The 19,062-nt window shown below is 51.6% G+C and overlaps 1 protein-coding gene across 1 annotated transcript in view; it reads right to left on the reverse strand.

Moving 5' to 3' along the window:
- Nucleotides 1–1,674: 1,674 nt before the first annotated feature.
- The window catches only part of LOC115125837 (paralemmin-1-like), a 22,642-nt gene continuing 5,254 nt past the window's right edge, over nucleotides 1,675–19,062 (reverse strand). The window contains exons 2-6 of the mRNA XM_065021506.1: nucleotides 16,665–16,707; nucleotides 5,274–5,354; nucleotides 2,740–2,855; nucleotides 2,483–2,538; nucleotides 1,675–1,889 (exon numbers count right to left, since the gene is read on the reverse strand). Of these exons, the coding sequence (XP_064877578.1) occupies nucleotides 1,675–1,889; nucleotides 2,483–2,538; nucleotides 2,740–2,855; nucleotides 5,274–5,354; nucleotides 16,665–16,707 (511 nt within the window). The remainder of the gene's footprint in view (nucleotides 1,890–2,482; nucleotides 2,539–2,739; nucleotides 2,856–5,273; nucleotides 5,355–16,664; nucleotides 16,708–19,062) is intronic.

Raw genomic sequence — 19,062 nt, forward strand, 5'->3', positions numbered from 1 at the left:
ATAAATGTCAAGACAGAAAAATATAAAAATAGCATTCACAATAAAAGAATGATCCATATCAGAAGAAATACATAGTAAATAGTAGTAAATAGTAGTACGATAGCAGTACACAGTGAGGGAGGTTTTGTTTGATCAGTCTGGAGGTACTAGCTGTATCTGAAACAGCAGCCCTTTCCTATACTAGTGCACTGTGGGAGTGTTTTGGCCCAAAGTACTATAGGGAATAGGGTTCCATTTCAGATTTCCCCATTGTTATTGTAGTACTAGAGTAATACATAGTCTACTGTATATTGTCCTGGCTGTAGGTTGTTATTGTAGTACTAGAGTAGTACATAGTCTAGTGTATATTGTCCTGGCTGTAGGTTGTTATTGTAGTACTAGAGTAGTACATAGTCTAGTGTATATTGTCCTGGCTGTAGGTTGTTATTGTAGTACTAGAGTAGTACATAGTCTAGTGTATATTGTCCTGGCTGTAGGTTGTTATTCTAGTACTAGAGTAGTACATAGTCTAGTGTATATTGTCCTGGCTGTAGGTTGTTATTGTAGTACTAGAGTAGTACATAGTCTACTGTATATTGTCCTGGCTGTAGGTTGTTATTGTAGTACTAGAGTAGTACATAGTCTACTGTATATTGTCCTGGCTGTAGGTTGTTATTGTAGTACTAGAGTAATATATAGTCTACTGTATATTGTCCTGGCTGTAGGTTGTTATTGTAGTACTAGAGTAGTACATAGTCTAGTGTATATTGTCCTGGCTGTAGGTTGTTATTGTAGTACTAGAGTAGTACATAGTCTAGTGTATATTGTCCTGGCTGTAGGTTGTTATTGTAGTACTAGAGTAGTACATAGTCTAGTGCATATTGTCCTGGCTGTAGGTTGTTATTGTAGTACTAGAGTAGTACATAGTCTAGTGTATATTGTCCTGGCTGTAGGTTGTTATTGTAGTACTAGAGTAGTACATAGTCTAGTGTATATTGTCCTGGCTGTAGGTTGTTATTGTAGTACTAGAGTAGTACATAGTCTAGTGTATATTGTCCTGGCTGTAGGTTGTTATTGTAGTACTAGAGTAGTACATAGTCTAGTGTATATTGTCCTGGCTGTAGGTTGTTATTGTAGTACTAGAGTAATACATAGTCTAGTGTATATTGTCCTGGCTGTAGGTTGTTGTTGTAGTACTACTACAGTAATACAGTAGTATTGATTCTCCAGTGTCTGTTGGCTGTATATGGTTGGTGTTGGCTGTAGTTTTTGCTGCTTGGCAGGAGGAGTCGGACTGTTTGGTTTTGTAGTCCTGTGAAGTGTGTGATCAGACACACATACACATACGCACTCAAGTCCCTCTTGCTCTGACACACTCACACACACACACAGACACACACACAAGCATCTTTCTTTGACACAAACACACACACGCACACACACACACACACACACACACACACACACACACACACACACACACACACACACACACACACACACACACACACACACACACACACACACACTCACATGACTGTGCAACACTTGCAACTCGGTTTCTTTTCCTTCTCCCCCTCCTCCCCTCCTCCCCCATTTGCCTCCCCCTTCTCACCCGTACTCCCATTGGCTGCTGTCTGGGTCTCCGTCTCCCCCTCTCCTACCCCCTTCCCCTCCCCTCCCCGTCTGGTAGCATCACAAACTCCGCCTTGACTGAGCCGTCTCCACCCTCTGTCCCCCTGCCTCCCCCACCTCCCCTGCTGTCTCACCCTCCAGAGCTGTATAGCCCATGAAGACCAGGGTAACAGGGTTCTCAGCGCTGGCCTGGTCTGGACTGGGACCCAACAGCTTGGCTTCTACTCCTGTTAGTTCTCTTCTAGGACTCTGGTTCTGTGATACTCCATTTACAGCTGGGGAGAGAAGGGAGAGGAGAGAGGGGGGAAATAGAGAGGGGAAGAGAAGGGAGAGGAGAGAGGGGGGAAATAGAGAGGGGAGAGAAGGGAGAGGAGAGAGGGGGAAATAGAGAGGGGAAGAGAAAGGAGAGGAGAGAGGGGGAGAGAAGGGAGAGGAGAGAGGGGGAAATAGAGAGGGGGAAAGAAGGGTGAGGAAAGGGGGAAATAGAGAGGGGGAGAGAAGGGAGAGGAGAGAGGGGGAAATAGAGAGGGGAGAGAAAGAGGAGAGTGAGAGAGGGGGAAATAGAGAGGGGAGAGAAAGAGGAGAGTGAGAGACGGGGAAATAGAGAGGGGGAGAGAAAGAGGAGAGTGAGAGAGGGGGAAATAGAGAGGGGGAGAGAAAGAGGTGAGTGAGAGGGGGGGGGAGCTGGTTAGGCTCTACATTAACACAAATCTAGAAAACATTAGCCAGGTTTCCATCCAACTGTTTTTATGTGAATAAAGTACTGTCATATAAAAATAGTTTGCATATAATCAGAAAATGTTGGTAAACTTTTGGTACTTTTTTAACAAATGGGAAAAAAAAGCAATACCACATGGAAAATACTGACCTCTGTTCTCTTTGGTCACGACCGGATTCTCCAGCTCCTCTATATCCTGCTCCAAGCTGACACAGACACACACACGCACGCACGCACGCACGCACACACACACACACACACATTAATTACACATGAATGGAGTGTGTGGAGAAAGAGTATTAAAGAGAAAGTAAAGAGTTACTTCACTTTATCGACAATAACGACCGGCAACGGCGTGTGTGTGTGTGTGTGTGTGTGCGTATGCGTGTGTATGCATGTGCACTAACCAGAGGATGCTCTTCTCTAGTGCCTTAGTCCTCTCTTCGTCCTCCTGAAGTCGTCTCTGAGTCTCATCTTCCTCTGGAGCCCCATCCAACAACCAGCGCTCTCTCAGAGCCTTCGACTACACACGCACGTACGCAGGAAATATACGCACGCACGCACGCACAAACACACACACACACACACACGCAAGCACAGGTAGAATAGAATGAGCAAGGGCATAGAGAGAGGGTAGACAGACAGTAGGAAATAGAGGTTCAACCCCTGGTCACAGAGGAAGGTATTTAGGCTATGTACACACTTAGAAAAAAATGGTTCTATCTAGAACCAATAAAGTTTCTTCAGCTGTCCCCATAGGAGAACACTTTGAAGAACCCTTTTTGGTTAAGGGTAGAACCCTTTCGGTTCCATGTAGAACACTTTCCAGGGAGGATTCTACATGGAACCGAAAGGGTTCTAAAGCCTTTTATCTAAGTGTATATTTCAGGCAGCGACACTGTCAGCTAGGTAGACCAGCTCCTTCTCTCCCCAGCATTCTCCTCTCAGCTAGACCAGCTCCAGGAAAAAGGAGCAGGCCTTCTCTCCCCAGGATTCTCCTGTCAGCTAGACCAGCTCCAGGATAAAGGAGTAGTCCTTCTCTCCCCAGGATTCTTCTGTCAGCTAGACCAGCTCCTTCTCTCCCCAGCATTCTCCTCTCAGCTAGACCAGCTCCAGGAAAAAGGAGTAGTCCTTCACTCCCCAGGATTCTTCTGTCAGCTAGACCAGCTCCTTCTCTCCTCAGCATTCTCCTGTCAGCTAGACCAGTTCCAGGAAAAAGGAGTAGTCCTTCTCTCCCCAGGATTCTCCTCTCAGCTAGACCAGTTCCAGGAAAAAGGAGCAGGCCTTTACTCCCCAATATTATTCTGTCAGCTAGACCAGCTCCAGGATAAAGGAGTAGGCCTTCTCTCCTCAGGATTCTTCTGTCAGCTAGACCAGCTCCAGGAAAAAGGAGTAGTCCTTCTCTCCCCAGGATTCTTCTGTCAGCTAGACCAGCTCCAGGATAAAGGGGTAGTCCTTCTCTCCTCAGCATTCTTCTGTCAGCTTTATGTGTATTCCAACCATATGATGAAGAAGAATTTACAAACAACACTCCCCTTTTCCTCATTCATTCATCCATCCACCCCTCTCTCTCTCTCTCTCTCTCTCTCTACTTCACTGTCTCTCATCCATCCACCCCTCTCTCTCTCTTTACTTCATTGTCTCTCATCCATCCACCCCCCTCTCTCTCTCTCTCTCTCTCTCTCTCTACTTCACTGTCTCTCATCCATCCACCCCTCTCTCTCTCTTTACTTCACTGTCTCTCATCCATCACCCTCCCTTTCTATCGCTCTCTCTCTCCATTAAGAAAATATGTATATACATTTTCCCATAACGCTGCATAACACTCCTCCCTCTCTCTTCCATATTTCTCTCTCTCCATTTTACATTTACATTTGAGTCATTTAGCAGACTCTCTTCTCCAGAGCGACAGTTAGTGCATTCATCTTAAGATAGATAGGTGGGACAACCACACATCAGACCTAGTACGTACATTTTTCCTCAGTAAAGTAGCCATCAGCAAAGTGTCTCCCCTTCCCCCCACCGCTTGGATATAATTGGATATACACACCCCTCCCCAGCTCAGCACGCTGTTCATTGTTCTGGTGCAAATACTACTTACACTACTGACAATGGAAGGAACACAAACACACTCCCACTTTTTTTTGTGTTTTTTTTTGGTACCTTTATTTTACTAGGCAAGTCAGTTAAGAACAAATTCTTATTTTCAATGACGGCCTGGGAACAGTGGGTTAACTGCCTGTTCAGGGGCAGAACGACAGATTTGTACCTTGTCAGCTCGGGGGTTCAAACTTGCAACCTTTCCGTTACTAGTCCAACACTCTAACCACTAGGCTACCCTGCCGACTCATACACACTCACACACATACACACACACCTCTCAAACTTTTACTTCTCTACCATACGTGTGCACATCTCCATGGTTACATCACAAAATCTCCAGGCTGCATTACATCATCACATATGACACCTAATTAGAAACAGCCGCTGTAGAACTCATTGTGTGTGTGTGTGCGTGTGTCTATAGTGTGTGTGTGTGTGTGTCTATAATCCATAGAAGGTTGGTCAGAGGAAACAGATTTGTGTCCCACTCCCTCTGAGCAGGAAACCACTCTCACACAGAGAAGACAGGAATGGGAGCACACAAGGTCATTGGTGGTGTTCTAACACACACTACTTTATCAGAGGCTGGTGCTTCAGTCAGTGTGTGAAGGGTTATCAAAGGGCTATTTTAGCTTTGGTCAAGTCAGCTAGAGGGGAGATAACAGGGAGGCTATGTAGTGTGCATCGAAGCAGGCTTTATCTCCTAGCTTGTGTTAACAGTCTGTAACAGCCGAGTGTGTTTCTATCTGGTACTAAACAGAGACACAAAGGCTTGTGTGCGTGTGTGCGTGCGTGCGTGTGTGTGTGTGTGTGTGTGTGCGTGTGCGTGTGTGTGTACCTTTAGGTGTTGAAGCTGTCTTCTGTCATCTTCCAGCTGTCTCCTCTTGTTCTCAATCTCTGTCTGCCTCTTCCTCTTCTCCTGTAAAGACACAACACACACACACGCACGCACACACACACACACACACACACACACACACACACACACACACACACACACACACACACACACACACACACACACACACACACACACACACACACACACACACACAGTAAGTGGCCATGTTAACCAATGTGCTGTGTCTGCATGTTCATGCCGGATATAAGTCCATTACTGTTCTAGCATTAGCCTAATGCTTCTGGATGTTCAGCTACAGATGTTCATCTACAGGCCGTAGAGGGATAGGATGTCTAGAGGGATAGGATGTCTAGAGGGATAGGAGGTCTAGAGGGATAGGATGTCTAGAGGGATAGGATGTCTAGAGGGATAGGAGGTCTAGAGGGATAGGATGTCTAGAGGGATAGGATGTCTAGAGGGATAGGATGTCTAGAGGGATAGGAGGTCTAGAGGGATAGGATGTCTAGAGGGATAGGAGGTCTAGAGGGATAGGATGTCTAGAGGGATAGGAGGTCTAGAGGGATAGGATGTCTAGAGGGATAGGATGTCTAGAGGGATAGGAGGTCTAGAGGGATAGGATGTCTAGAGGGATAGGATGTCTGGAGGGATAGGATGTCTAGAGGGATAGGATGTCTAGAGGGATAGGATGTCTGGAGGGATAGGATGTCTAGAGGGATAGGATGTCTGGAGGGATAGGAGGTCTGGAGGGATAGGATGTCTAGAGGGATAGGATGTCTAGAGGGATAGGATGTCTAGAGGGATAGGATGTCTGGAGGGATAGGATGTCTAGAGGGATAGGATGTCTAGAGGGATAGGATGTCTGGAGGGATAGGATGTCTAGAGGGATAGGATGTCTGGAGGGATAGGAGGTCTGGAGGGATAGGAGGTCTGGAGGGATAGGAGGTCTGGAGGGATAGGATGTCTAGAGGGATAGGAGGTCTGGAGGGATAGGAGGTCTGGAGGGATAGGAGGTCTGGAGGGATAGGATGTCTAGAGGGATAGGAGGTCTGGAGGGATAGGATGTCTGGAGGGATAGGAGGTCTGGAGGGATAGGAGGTCTGGAGGGATAGGAGGTCTGGAGGGATAGGATGTCTAGAGGGATAGGATGTCTGGAGGGATAGGAGGTCTGGAGGGATAGGATGTCTGGAGGGATAGGATGTCTAGAGGGATAGGAGGTCTGGAGGGATAGGAGGTCTGGAGGGATAGGAGGTCTGGAGGGATAGGAGGTCTGGAGGGATAGGAGGTCTGGAGGGATAGGATGTCTGGAGGGATAGGAGGTCTGGAGGGGAGGTCTGGAGGGATAGGAGGTCTGGAGGGATAGGAGGTCTGGAGGGATAGGATGTCTGGAGGGATAGGAGGTCAGGATGTCTGGAGGGATAGGAGGTCTGGAGGGATAGGAGGTCTGGAGGGATAGGAGGTCTGGAGGGATAGGAGGTCTGGAGGGATAGGATGTCTGGAGGGATAGGATGTCTGGAGGATAGGGATAGGAGGTCTGGAGGGATAGGAGGTCTGGAGGGATAGGAGGTCTGGAGGGATAGGAGGTCTGGAGGGATAGGAGGTCTGGAGGGATAGGATGTCTGGAGGGATAGGAGGTCTGGAGGGATAGGAGGTCTGGAGGGATAGGAGGTCTGGAGGGATAGGAGGTCTGGAGGGATAGGATGTCTGGAGGGATAGGAGGTCTGGAGGGATAGGAGGTCTGGAGGGATAGGAGGTCTGGAGGGATAGGATGTCTAGAGGGATAGGATGTCTGGAGGGATAGGAGGTCTGGAGGGATAGGATGTCTGGATGGATAGGAGGTCTGGAGGGATAGGAGGTCTGGAGGGATAGGAGGTCTGGAGGGATAGGAGGTCTGGAGGGATAGGAGGTCTGGAGGGATAGGATGTCTAGAGGGATAGGATGTCTAGAGGGATAGGAGGTCTGGAGGGATAGGATGTCTGGAGGGATAGGATGTCTAGAGGGATAGGAGGTCTGGAGGGATAGGAGGTCTGGAGGGATAGGAGGTCTGGAGGGATAGGATGTCTAGAGGGATAGGATGTCTAGAGGGATAGGAGGTCTGGAGGGATAGGATGTCTAGAGGGATAGGATGTCTAGAGGGATAGGAGGTCTGGAGGGATAGGATGTCTAGAGGGATAGGAGGTCTGGAGGGATAGGAGGTCTGGAGGGATAGGAGGTCTGGAGGGATAGGAGGTCTGGAGGGATAGGATGTCTAGAGGGATAGGAGGTCTGGAGGGATAGGAGGTCTGGAGGGATAGGATGTCTAGAGGGATAGGAGGTTTGGAGGGATAGGAGGTCTGGAGGGATAGGATGTCTAGAGGGATAGGAGGTCTGGAGGGATAGGTCTGGAGGTCTGGGGAGGGATAGGAGGTCTGGAGGGATAGGATGTCTAGAGGGATAGGATGTCTAGAGGGATAGGAGGTCTGGAGGGATAGGAGGTCTGGAGGGATAGGAGGTCTGGAGGGATAGGATGTCTAGAGGGATAGGAGGTCTGGAGGGATAGGAGGTCTGGAGGTATAGGATGTCTGGAGGGATAGGAGGTCTGGAGGGATAGGAGGTCTGGAGGTATAGGAGGTCTGGAGGGATAGGAGGTCTGGAGGGATAGGAGGTCTGGAGGTATAGGAGGTCTGGAGGGATAGGAGGTCTGGAGGGATAGGAGGTCTGGAGGTATAGGATGTCTGGAGGGATAGGAGGTCTGGAGGGATAGGATGTCTAGAGGGATAGGAGGTCTGGAGGGATAGGATGTCTAGAGGGATAGGAGGTCTGGAGGGATAGGAGGTCTGGAGGGATAGGATGTCTAGAGGGATATGGAGTCTAGAGGGATAGGAGGTCTAGAGGGATAGGATGTCTGGAGGGATAGGATGTCTAGAGGGATAGGAGGTCTAGAGGGATAGGATGTCTAGAGGGATAGGATGTCTGGAGGGATAGGATGTCTAGAGGGATAGGAGGTCTGGAGGGATAGGAGGTCTGGAGGGATAGGATGTCTAGAGGGATATGATGTCTGGAGGGATAGGATGTCTAGGGGGATAGGAGGTCTGGAGGGATAGGAGGTCTGGAGGTATAGGATGTCTGGAGGGATAGGAGGTCTGGAGGGATAGGATGTCTAGAGGGATAGGAGGTCTATAGGGATAGGATGTCTAGAGGGATAGGATGTCTGGAGGGATAGGATGTCTAGAGGGATAGGAGGTCTAGAGGGACAGGATGTCTGGAGGGATAGGAGGTCTAGAGGGATAGGATGTCTAGAGGGATAGGGGGTCTGGAGGGATAGGGGGTCTGGAGGGATAAGGGGTCTGGAAGGATATGATGTCTAGAGGGATAGGATGTCTAGAGGGATAGGATGTCTAGAGGGATAGGGGGTCTGGAGGGATAGGAGGTCTGGAGGGATAGGGGGTCTGGAGAGATAGGAGGTCTAGAGGGATAGGGGGTCTGGAGGGATAGGAGGCCTGGAGGGATAGGGGGTCTGGAGGGGTAGGAGGTCTAGAGGGATAGGGGTCTGGAGGGATAGAGTGTCTGGAGGGATAGGAGGTCTGGAGGGATGGGGGTCTGGAGGGATAGGGGGTCTGGAGGGATAGGGGTCTGGAGGGATAGGAGGTCTGGAGGGATGGGGGTCTGGAGGGATAGGGGGTCTGGAGGGATAGGAGGTCTAGAGGGATAGGAGTTCTGGAGGGATATGGGGTCTGGAGGGATAGGAGGTCTGGAGGGATAGGGGTTCTGGAGGGATAGGGGTTTGGAGGGATAGGAGGTCTAGAGGGATAGGGGGCCTAGAGGGATAGGGGGTCTGGAGGGATAGGGGGTCTGGAGGGATAGGAGGTCCGGAGGGATAGGGGGTCTGGAGGGATAGGGGGTCTGGGGGATAGGAGGTCATGGAGGGATAGGGGGTCTGGAGGGATAGGAGGTCCGGAGGGATAGGGGGTCTGGAGGGATAGGGGGTCTGGGGGATAGGAGGTCATGGAGGGATAGGAGGTCTAGAGGGATATGAGGTATAGAGGGATAGGAGGTCTAGAGGGATAGGAGGTCTGGAGGGATAGGAGGTCTGGAGGGATAGGAGGTCTAGAGGGACAGGAGGTCTGGAGGGATAGGATGTCTTGAGGGATAGGGGGTCTGGAGAGATAGGGGGTCTGGAGGGATAGGAGGTCTGGAGGGATGGAGGTCTGGAGGGATAGGGGGTCTGGCGGGATAGGGGGTCTGGAGGGATAGGGGGTCTGGGGGTCTGGAGGGATAGGTCTGGAGGGATAGGGGTTCTGGAGGGATAGGAGGTCTGGAGGGATAGGATGTCTTGAGGGATAGGGGTCTGGAGGGATAGGGGGTCTGGAGGTCTGGAGGGATAGGTCTGGAGGGATAGGGGTCTGGCGGGATAGGGGGTCTGGAGGGATAGGGGGTCTGGAGGTCTGGAGGGATAGGTCTGGAGGGATAGGGGTTCTGGAGGGATAGGAGGTCTGGAGGGATAGGATGTCTTGAGGGATAGGGGGTCTGGAGAGATAGGGGGTCTGGAGGGATAGGAGGTCTGGAGGGATAGGGGGTCTGGAGGGATAGGCGTCTGGAGGGATAGGGGGTCTGGCGGGATAGGGGTCTGGAAGGATAGGGGTCTGGAGGTCTGGAGGGATAGGTCTGGAGGGATATGGGTTCTGGAGGGATAGGAGGTGTGGAGGGATATGGGGTCTGGAGGGATATGGGTTCTGTAGGGATAGGGTTTTTGGAGGGATAGGGGTTCTGGAGGGATAGGGGTCTGGAGGGTTAGGGGTTCTGGAGGGATAGGAGGTCTGGAGGGATATGGGGTCTGGAGGGATATGAGGTCTGGAGGGATAGGGTGTCCTGAGGGATAGGGGTTCTGGAGGGATAGGGTGTCTGGAGGGATAGGGGGTCTGGGAGTCTGGAGGAATAGGGGTCTGGAGGGATAGGGGTTCTAGAGGGATATGGGTTCTGGAGGGATAGGGGTCTGGAGGGATATGCGGTCTGGAGGGATATGGGGTCTGGAGGCATAGGGGTTCTAGAGGGATATGGGTTCTGGAGGGATAGGGGTCTGGAGGGATAGGGGTTCTGGAGGGATAGGGGGTCTGGAGGGATATGCGGTCTGGAGGGATATGGGGTCTGGAGGGATAGGGGTTCTGGAGGGATAGGAGGTTTGGAGGGATATGGGGTCTGGAGGGATCGGGGTTCTGAAGGGATAGGGGTTCTGGAGGGATATGGGTTCTGGGAGGGATAGGAGGTCTGTTGGTATATGGTGTCTGGAGGGATATGAGGTCTGGAGGGATAGGGTGTCTGGAGGGATAGGGGTTCTGGAAGGATAGGGGTTCTGGAGAGATAGGGGTCTGGAGGGTCTGGAGGGATAGGGGTTCTAGAGGGATATGGGTTCTGGAGGGATAGGGGGTCTGGAGGGATAGGAGGTCTGGAGGGATAGGGGGTCTAGAGGGATATGGGGTCTGGAGGGATATGTGGTCTGGGGGATAGGGGGTCTGAAGGGATAGGGGTTCTGAAGGGATAGGGAGTCTGGAGGGATAGGGGGTCTGGAGGGATAGGGGTCTGGAGGTCTGGAAAGATAGGATGTCTAGAGGGATAGGGGGTCTGGAGGTATATGGGGTCTGGAGGGATATGGGGTCTGGAGGGATATGGGGTCTGAAGGGATAGGGAGTCTGGAGGGATAGGGGTCTGGAGGGATAGGGGGTCTGGAGGTCTGGAAAGATAGGATGTCTAGAGGGATACGGGGTCTGGAGGTATATGGGGTCTGGAGGGATATGGGGTCTGGAAGGATATGGGGTCTGTAGGGATAGGAGGTCTGGAGGGATAGGATGTCTTGAGGGATAGGGGGTCTGGAGAGATAGGGGTCTGGAGGGATAGGAGGTCTGGAGGGATGGAGGTCTGGAGGGATAGGGGGTCTGGCGGGATAGGGGGTCTGGAGGGATAGGGGGTCTGGAGGGATATGGGGTATGGAGGGATATGGGGTCTGGAGGGATATGGGGTCTGGAGGGATATGGGGTCTGGAGGGATAGGGGGTCTGGAGGGATATGGGGTCTGGAGGGATATGGGGTCTGGAGGGATATGGGGTCTGGAGGGATATGGGGTCTGGAGGGATAGGGGGTCTGGAGGGATATGGGGTCTGGAGGGATATGGGGTCTGGAGGGATAGGGGGTCTGGCGGGATAGGGGGTCTGGAGGGATATGGGGTCTGGAGGGATAGGGGGTCTGGAGGGATATGGGGTCTGGAGGTCTGGAAAGATAGGATGTCTAGAGGGATAGGGGTCTGGAGGTATATGGGGTCTGGAGGGATATGGGGTCTGGAGGTATATGGGGTCTGGAGGGATAGGAGGTCTGGAGGTATATGGGGTCTGGAGGTATATGGGGTCTGGAGGGATAGGAGGTCTGGAGGTATATGGGGTCTGGAGGTATATGGGGTCTGGAGGGATAGGAGGTCTGGAGGGATAGGGGGTCTGGAGGGATAGGGGGTCTGGAGGGATAGGGGGTCTGGAGGGATAGGAGGTCTGGAGGGATAGGGGGTCTGGAGGGATAGGAGGTCTGGAGGGATAGGGGGTCTGGAGGGATAGGGGTCTGGAGGGATAGGGGTCTGGCGGGGGTCTGGAGGGATAGGGGGTCTGGCGGGATAGGGGGTCTGGAGGGATAGGGGGTCTGGCGGGATAGGGGGTCTGGAAGGATAGGGGGTCTGGAGGTCTGGAGGATAGGTCTGGAGGGATATGGGTTCTGGAGGGATAGGAGGTGTGGAGGGATATGGGGTCTGGAGGGATATGGGTTCTGTAGGGATAGGGTTTTTGGAGGGATAGGGGTTCTGGAGGGATAGGGGTCTGGAGGGTTAGGGGTTCTGGAGGGATAGGAGGTCTGGAGGGATATGGGGTCTGGAGGGATATGGGGTCTGGAGGGATAGGGTGTCTGGAGGGATAGGGGGTCTGGGAGTCTGGAGGAATAGGGGGTCTGGAGGGATAGGGGTTCTAGAGGGATATGGGTTCTGGAGGGATAGGGGGTCTGGAGGGATATGCGGTCTGGAGGGATATGGGGTCTGGAGGCATAGGGGTTCTAGAGGGATATGGGTTCTGGAGGGATAGGGGGTCTGGAGGGATAGGGGTTCTGGAGGGATAGGGGGTCTGGAGGGATATGCGGTCTGGAGGGATATGGGGTCTGGAGGGATAGGGGTTCTGGAGGGATAGGAGGTTTGGAGGGATATGGGGTCTGGAGGGATCGGGGTTCTGAAGGGATAGGGGTTCTGGAGGGATATGGGTTCTGGGAGGGATAGGAGGTCTGTTGGTATATGGTGTCTGGAGGGATATGAGGTCTGGAGGGATAGGGTGTCTGGAGGGATAGGGGTTCTGGAAGGATAGGGGTTCTGGAGAGATAGGGGGTCTGGAGGGTCTGGAGGGATAGGGGTTCTAGAGGGATATGGGTTCTGGAGGGATAGGGGGTCTGGAGGGATAGGAGGTCTGGAGGGATAGGGGGTCTAGAGGGATATGGGGTCTGGAGGGATATGTGGTCTGGGGGATAGGGGGTCTGAAGGGATAGGGGTTCTGAAGGGATAGGGAGTCTGGAGGGATAGGGGTCTGGAGGGATAGGGGGTCTGGAGGTCTGGAAAGATAGGATGTCTAGAGGGATAGGGGGTCTGGAGGTATATGGGGTCTGGAGGGATATGGGGTCTGGAGGGATATGGGGTCTGGAGGGATAGGAGGTCTGGAGGGATAGGATGTCTTGAGGGATAGGGGTCTGGAGAGATAGGGGGTCTGGAGGGATAGGAGGTCTGGAGGGATGGAGGTCTGGAGGGATAGGGGTCTGGCGGGATAGGGGGTCTGGAGGGATAGGGGGTCTGGAGGGATAGGGGTCTGGAGGGATATGGGGTCTGGAGGGATATGGGGTCTGGAGGGATATGGGGTCTGGAGGGATAGGGGGTCTGGAGGGATATGGGGTCTGGAGGGATATGGGGTCTGGAGGGATATGGGGTCTGGAGGGATAGGGGTCTGGAAGGATATGGGGTCTGGAGGGATATGGGGTCTGGAGGGATAGGGGTCTGGCGGGATAGGGGGTCTGGAGGGATATGGGGTCTGGAGGGATAGGGGTCTGGAGGGATATGGGGTCTGGAGGTCTGGAAAGATAGGATGTCTAGAGGGATAGGGGGTCTGGAGGGGGTATATGGGGTCTGGGGGATATGGGGTCTGAAGGGATAGGGAGTCTGGAGGGATAGGGGGTCTGGAGGGATATGGGGTCTGGAGGTCTGGAAAGATAGGATGTCTAGAGGGATAGGGGTCTGGAGGTATATGGGGTCTGGAGGGATATGGGGTCTGGAGGGATATGGGGTCTGAAGGGATAGGGAGTCTGGAGGGATAGGGGGTCTGGAGGGATAGGGGGTCTGGAGGTCTGGAAAGATAGGATGTCTAGAGGGATAGGGGGTCTGGAGGTATATGGGGTCTGGAGGTATATGGGGTCTGGAGGTATATGGGGTCTGGAGGGATAGGAGGTCTGGAGGTATATGGGGTCTGGAGGTATATGGGGTCTGGAGGGATAGGAGGTCTGGAGGTATATGGGGTCTGGAGGTATATGGGGTCTGGAGGGATAGGAGGTCTGGAGGGATAGGGGGTCTGGAGGGATAGGGGTCTGGAGGGATAGGGGTCTGGAGGGATAGGAGGTCTGGAGTGATAGGGGGTCTGGAGGGATAGGAGGTCTGGAGCGATAGGGGTCTGGAGGGATAGGGGGTCTGGAGGGATAGGGGTCTGGAGGGATAGGGGGTCTGTCTGGAGGGGGGGTCTGGAGGGATAGGGGGTCTGGAGGGATAGGGGGTCTGGAGGGATAGGGGGTCTGGAGGGATAGGGGTCTGGAGGGATAGGGGGTCTGGAGGGATAGGAGGTCTGGAGGGATAGGAGGTCTGGAGGGATAGGGGGTCTGGAGGGATAGGGGTCTGGAGGGATAGGGGGTCTGGAGGTATATGGGGTCTGAAGGGATAGGGAGTCTGGAGGGATAGGGGGTCTGGAGGGATATGGGGTCTGGAGGTCTGGAAAGATAGGATGTCTAGAGGGATAGGGGGTCTGGAGGTATATGGGGTCTGGAGGGATATGGGGTCTGGAGGGATATGGGTCTGAAGGGATAGGGAGTCTGGAGGGATAGGGGGTCTGGAGGGATAGGGGGTCTGGAGGTCTGGAAAGATAGGATGTCTAGAGGGATAGGGGGTCTGGAGGTATATGGGGTCTGGAGGTATAGGAGGTCTGGAGGGATAGGGGGTCTGGAGGGATAGGAGGTCTGGAGGGATAGGGGGTCTGGAGGGATAGGGGGTCTGGAGGGATAGGGGGTCTGGAGGTATATGGGGTCTGGGGGATATGGGGTCTGGAGGGATATGGGGTCTGAAGGGATAGGGAGTCTGGAGGGATAGGGGTCTGGAGGGATATGGGGTCTGGAGGTCTGGAAAGATAGGATGTCTAGAGGGATAGGGGGTCTGGAGGTATATGGGGTCTGGAGGGATATGGGGTCTGGAGGGATATGGGGTCTGAAGGGATAGGAGTCTGGAGGGATAGGGGGTCTGGAGGGATAGGGGGTCTGGAGGTCTGGAAAGATAGGATGTCTAGAGGGATAGGGGGTCTGGAGGTATATGGGGTCTGGAGGTATATGGGGTCTGGAGGTATATGGGGTCTGGAGGGATAGGAGGTCTGGAGGTATATGGGGTCTGGAGGTATATGGGGTCTGGAGGGATAGGAGGTCTGGAGGTATATGGGGTCTGGAGGTATATGGGGTCTGGAGGGATAGGAGGTCTGGAGGGATAGGGGGTCTGGAGGGATAGGGGGTCTGGAGGGATAGGGGGTCTGGAGGGATAGGAGGTCTGGAGTGATAGGGGGTCTGGAGGGATAGGAGGTCTGGAGCGATAGGGGGTCTGGAGGGATAGGGGGTCTGGAGGGATAGGGGGTCTGGAGGGATAGGGGGTCTGGCGGGGGTCTGGAGGGATAGGGGTCTGGCGGGATAGGGGGTCTGGAGGGATAGGGGTCTGGCGGGATAGGGGGTCTGGAGGGATAGGGGTCTGGAGGGATAGGGGGTCTGGAGGGATAGGAGGTCTGGAGGGATAGGGGGTCTGGAGGGATAGGAGGTCTGGAGGGATAGGGGGTCTGGAGGGATAGGGGGTCTGGAGGGATAGGGGTCTGGAGGGATAGGAGGTCTGGAGGTATATGGGGTCTGGAGGGATAGGAGGTCTGGAGGGATAGGGGGTCTGGAGGGATAGGGGGTCTGGAGGGATAGGGGGTCTGGAGGGATAGGAGGTCTGGAGGTATATGGGGTCTGGAGGGATAGGAGGTCTGGAGGGATAGGAGGTCTGGAGGTATATGGGGTCTGGAGGGATATGGGGTCTGGAGGGATAGGGGTCTGGAGGGATAGGAGGTCTGGAGGTATATGGGGTCTGGAGGGATATGGGGTCTGGAGGGATAGGGGTCTGGAGGGATAGGAGGTCTGGAGGTATATGGGGTCTGGAGGGATAGGAGGTCTGGAGGGATAGGAGGTCTGGAGGTATATGGGGTCTGGAGGGATATGGGGTCTGGAGGGATAGGGGGTCTGGAGGGATAGGAGGTGTGGAGGTATATGGGGTCTGGAGGGATATGGGGTCTGGAGGGATATGGGGTCTGGAGGGATAGGAGGTCTGGAGGGATATGGGGTCTGGAGGGATATGGGGTCTGGAGGGATAGGAGGTCTGGAGGGATATGGGGTCTGGAGGGATATGGGGTCTGGAGGGATATGGGGTCTGGAGGGATAGGAGGTCTGGAGGGATAGGAGGTCTGGAGGTATATGGGGTCTGGAGGGATATGGGGTCTGGAGGGATAGGAGGTCTGGAGGGATAGGGGGTCTGGAGGGATAGGGGCTGAAAGGGCTATTAGGTCTGAGGTGTGTGTGTAAAAAGCAATGAGTGGGTTACAGGGTTAATTCGGCATGGTTACAGGGTTAATTCGGCATGGTTACATGGTTAATTAGGCATGGTTACAGGGTTAATTCGGCATGGTTACATGGTTAATTAGGCATGGTTTGGGGAAGGCTCTGCAAACCGACCGACCTCATACCCTCAAGCATCATAAAGTATTCTCACGGCTTGCTAGAGCCGAACTACTATTGTGAACTATCGTAGCGCAGTGGTCTGAGCAAGTTCTTTTTTTTGGTGAGCGCGACGTTCTCAGGAACTTTTCAAATGTCTGAAATCGAAGTCTATTTCTGTTGATCAGGCTGGTCTAACAGGAGTTATTAATTAATGGTTGTATGAAACCATGCATGCTGTGTGTGTGTGTGTGTGTGTGTGTGTGTGTGTGTGTGTGTGTGTGTGTGTGTGTGTGTGTGTGTGTGTGTGTGTGTGTGTGTGTGTGTGTGTGTGTGTGTCACTTACAGCGATGGCCTGAATTCTCTCCTGCTGTGAAACCTCAGCCATCCTGAGAGAGAGAAATAAAGTTAGTGAGATAGAAGAATAACAGAGTGATGTCGACATTCCTGCTTTAATAGATTCCAGAGCTCTGGCAGGGAATACCGCTCTGCCTCATTGGGAAGACTTGCATGGTTGCGTGAGTGCGTGAGTGCGTCCGCGTATGTGTGGTGCCGTACGTGGGTGTGATCAGTCTGAAATAAACACCAAGAGACCTGGATTAGGAGAGACATACAACACACACTGCAGGTACCCTGACACGCTGCATAACATGACATAACACAACACGTACATGAATACTGATCGTAACCCTATAACATGAACCCTAACTCTGGAGGGATTCTCATTATAGAATTTAATAACTCTCCCCATCTACTCAGAAACATCCAGAAACAGTATTGGGGTAGAGAGGAGTCTGATCAATCAATCAATGCTAATGGTAGAGCAGAGCCATAAGGCCGAGGTTATTGACCAGTCTGTTATGCACAGTCAACTCCTGATACAATGTGGTCTGTGTGTGTGTGTGTGTGTGTGTGTGTGTGTGTGTGTGTGTGTGTGTGTGTGTGTGTGTGTGTGTGTGTGTGTGTGTGTGTGTGTGTGAGTGTGTGTTTGTATGTAATTGTAGCCTGAGGGAGAACAGGTAGTAGAATATACTGGACCCCTCTGTTCTCTATCAATAGTGCATTGGATTTTATATATCTGGTGCAGGACTGCTGATGATCATGAGTGAGTGCGTGAAAGAGAGAGAGTGAGAGAGAGAGAGAGATAGAGAGAGAGAAGGAACAGCACGTCAGAAATCAGCTCAATATAATCGAAGAATTCATAGACTCTAACCACCTCTGGGAAAATTGGAAAACACTAAACGAACAATGGGTAAACCACTTCTCCAATAGTGTCACGCCCTGGTCTAAGTATTTTGTGTTTTCTTCATGTATTGGGTCAGGCCAGGGTGTGGCATAGAGTTTTTGTATTGTGGTGTGTTTTGTCTTGGGATTTTGGAATGTGTGTATAGTGGGATTGTAGCTTAGTGGGGTGTTCTAGGAGAGTCTATGGCTGTCTGAAGTGGTTCTCAATCAGAGGCAGGTGTTTACCGTTGTCTCTGATTGGGAACCATATTTAGGCAGCCATATTCTTTGGTTGTATTGTGGGTGATTGTCCTGTGTGTCTTGATGTCCTGGGTAGAGGTTAGTAGACACTTGTATAGGCTGTTTTCGGTTTTCGTTTTGTAGTGTTAGTGTTTTGTTGTGTGTTACGTTGGTTTATTAAAGATGAATCACAATAGACACGCTGCAGTTTGGTCCGACTCTCCTTCACCATTAGAAAGCCGTTACAAATAGTTTAGGCCCTATAACAAAAAACAAACAGCAAAAACATATACATGATCAAATACAACTCTTAGAATCAACTATTAAAGACTACCAGAACCCACTGGATTCTCTAATTACATTGAATGAACTATAGGACAAAATACAAACCCTCCAACCCAAAAAGGCCTGTGGTGTTGATGGTATCCTCAATGAAATTCTAAAATATACAGACAACAAATTCCAATTGGCTATACTTAAACCCTTTACCATCATCCTTAACTATGGCATCTTCCCCAATATTTGAAACCAAGGACTGATCACACAAAAGTGGATTGGTGTGATTAATGATGATGCATTATCATTAACAGCAGACTCGTACATTTCCTCAGTGAAAACAATGTACTGAGCAAATATCAAATTGGCTTTTTACCAAATTACCATACGTCAGACCACGTACTCACCCTGCACACTCTAATTGACAAATGAACAAACCAAAACAATGGCAAAGTTTTCTCATGCATGTTTATTTCAAAAAAGACTTTGACTCAATTTGGCATGAGGGTCTGCTATACAAATTGATGTAAAGTGGTGTTGGGGGAAAAACCTACAACATTATAGAATCCATGTACACAAACAACAAGTGTGAGGTTAAAATTGGCAAAAAACACATACATTTCTTTCCACAGGGCCGTGGGGTGAGACAGGGATGCAGCTTAAGCCCTACCCTCTTCAACATATATATCAACGAATTGGCGAGGACACTAGAACAATCTGCAGCACCTGGCCTCACCCTACTAGAATATGAAGTCAAATGTCTACTGTTTGCTGATGATCTGGTGCTTCTGTCCCCAACTAAGGAGGATAGATTCTGCTAGACCTGGGCCTTAACAGGAAATTGCAGTAATTCATAAAATGGGACAAACCCCAAATTGAGACTGCATGAAAAAGTCTGCAAAAAATATCCTCTGTGTACAATGTAAAACACAGAATAATGCATACAGAGCAGAATACGGGAGATACCCGCTAATTATCAAAATCCAGAAACGACTAGTTAAATT

Source organism: Oncorhynchus nerka, linkage group LG2 (assembly GCF_034236695.1).
Source record: "Oncorhynchus nerka isolate Pitt River linkage group LG2, Oner_Uvic_2.0, whole genome shotgun sequence".
In the NCBI taxonomy this organism is placed as follows: domain Eukaryota; kingdom Metazoa; phylum Chordata; class Actinopteri; order Salmoniformes; family Salmonidae; genus Oncorhynchus; species Oncorhynchus nerka.